Source organism: Penaeus monodon, chromosome 31, assembly GCF_015228065.2.
Source record: "Penaeus monodon isolate SGIC_2016 chromosome 31, NSTDA_Pmon_1, whole genome shotgun sequence".
Classification (NCBI taxonomy): Eukaryota; Metazoa; Arthropoda; class Malacostraca; order Decapoda; family Penaeidae; genus Penaeus; species Penaeus monodon.
The window spans coordinates 3,726,035-3,727,255 of record NC_051416.1 but is presented as its reverse complement, the minus strand read 5'-3'; the positions used below and the strand labels follow the sequence as shown (position 1 = coordinate 3,727,255).

At 34.8% G+C, this 1,221-nt stretch overlaps 1 protein-coding gene across 2 annotated transcripts in view; it reads left to right on the top strand.

Annotated features, from left to right (window-relative positions):
• Nucleotides 1–1,221, top strand: part of LOC119592995 — a gene marked incomplete in the record, with an annotated part of 29,327 nt that overhangs the window by 13,073 nt on the left and 15,033 nt on the right. For both annotated transcript variants that reach the window (XM_037941884.1, XM_037941882.1), the window contains 1 exon segment: nucleotides 1,087–1,221. In XM_037941884.1, coding sequence (XP_037797812.1) covers nucleotides 1,087–1,221 — 135 coding nt within the window.

The window sequence follows — 1,221 nt, the reverse complement described above, 5'->3', positions numbered from 1 at the left end:
CTTTTGTATCGGGAAACCACCCGGCGGCTTTGGGTTAAATAAGGTAGGTGATACATTGGTAGATACAGGAGTCTCAATTGTGTTAAAATTTTGCTAGGGTACAATTGCCTGCAGAAGTGATGCATTTGTTGCCAGATATATGAGAAAAATACAAATTATTATCTTAGAAGATTATCAGTATTTTTCATGTATTTTGATGATAAAGGAAGTATAATATACCTGATAAACAGTGTCAAGACACCAGGCCTATATAGATAATGTCATAATGTGTTGCTGTTGCGCTGTAGTTACAGACAGAAAAGTCGTGCTATGATATGCGTCAGGTGCCCAGTATTTTACAATAAACCAATCACATTTGTAAATAACATTACTGGATTCAGTGTAAAAAGTATTATATACACAGTATACACTTATGTCTTTTTTATCAGTTGTTTAAAGAAATGAAGTGTTCAGGAAGGAAGTTTGTTTTTTGGCTGTAAAATAATCATATGATTTATTATGTTTCTACTATGTCAGTACGGTTGTAGACAAACCATCAGACATTAGCCAGTATTTCCAGTAATTGGATAATGTAAATTTCTCGTAAATTGAAATCACACCAACGTTACTTTGTCTGGTTATTTTTGCTGGATTTTAAGATGGCCACAAATTTGATGGATTTATTGTTTGACATAAGTTTTGTGATTTATGGAATTATGTTCTGATATGTTGAGTTAGCTCTGGTTGCTAGGTGTAGGTGTCTTATAAAGAATTTGTGGTAAATAACCTTTTCAAAAGAACACAAGAAGACAAACTATTGTACACTGTGCTGGTATAGATTTTTTTGTTTGTTTGTAGCTTTCATTTATATAGTTGTAATATTAGGTATGTAAAACCCATTAGATCTAATGTATCAGTGCACTACAAAGGTCAGCTTTTGTCTATATTGCCTCAGATATAAGTTAAGTGACTTTTGTTATTGTATGCCACTGGCTCTCCTGCCACACCTGGCGACTGAGCAACAGTTTTGTCGATGACCGTACAAGAAGTAATCAAATATTCATAGTGTCTATATTCTTTAACATGTTTTTGATTTTCAACTTACAGGTTGATCGTCACAACTTCCCTTGTGGATGTTCCCGTGAGGGTTGTGGCAATTCATATGGGAGGATAGAGTTCAACCCAATACGCGTGCGAACGCACTTCATTCACACGCTCATGCGTCTAGAAATAGAAAAACGC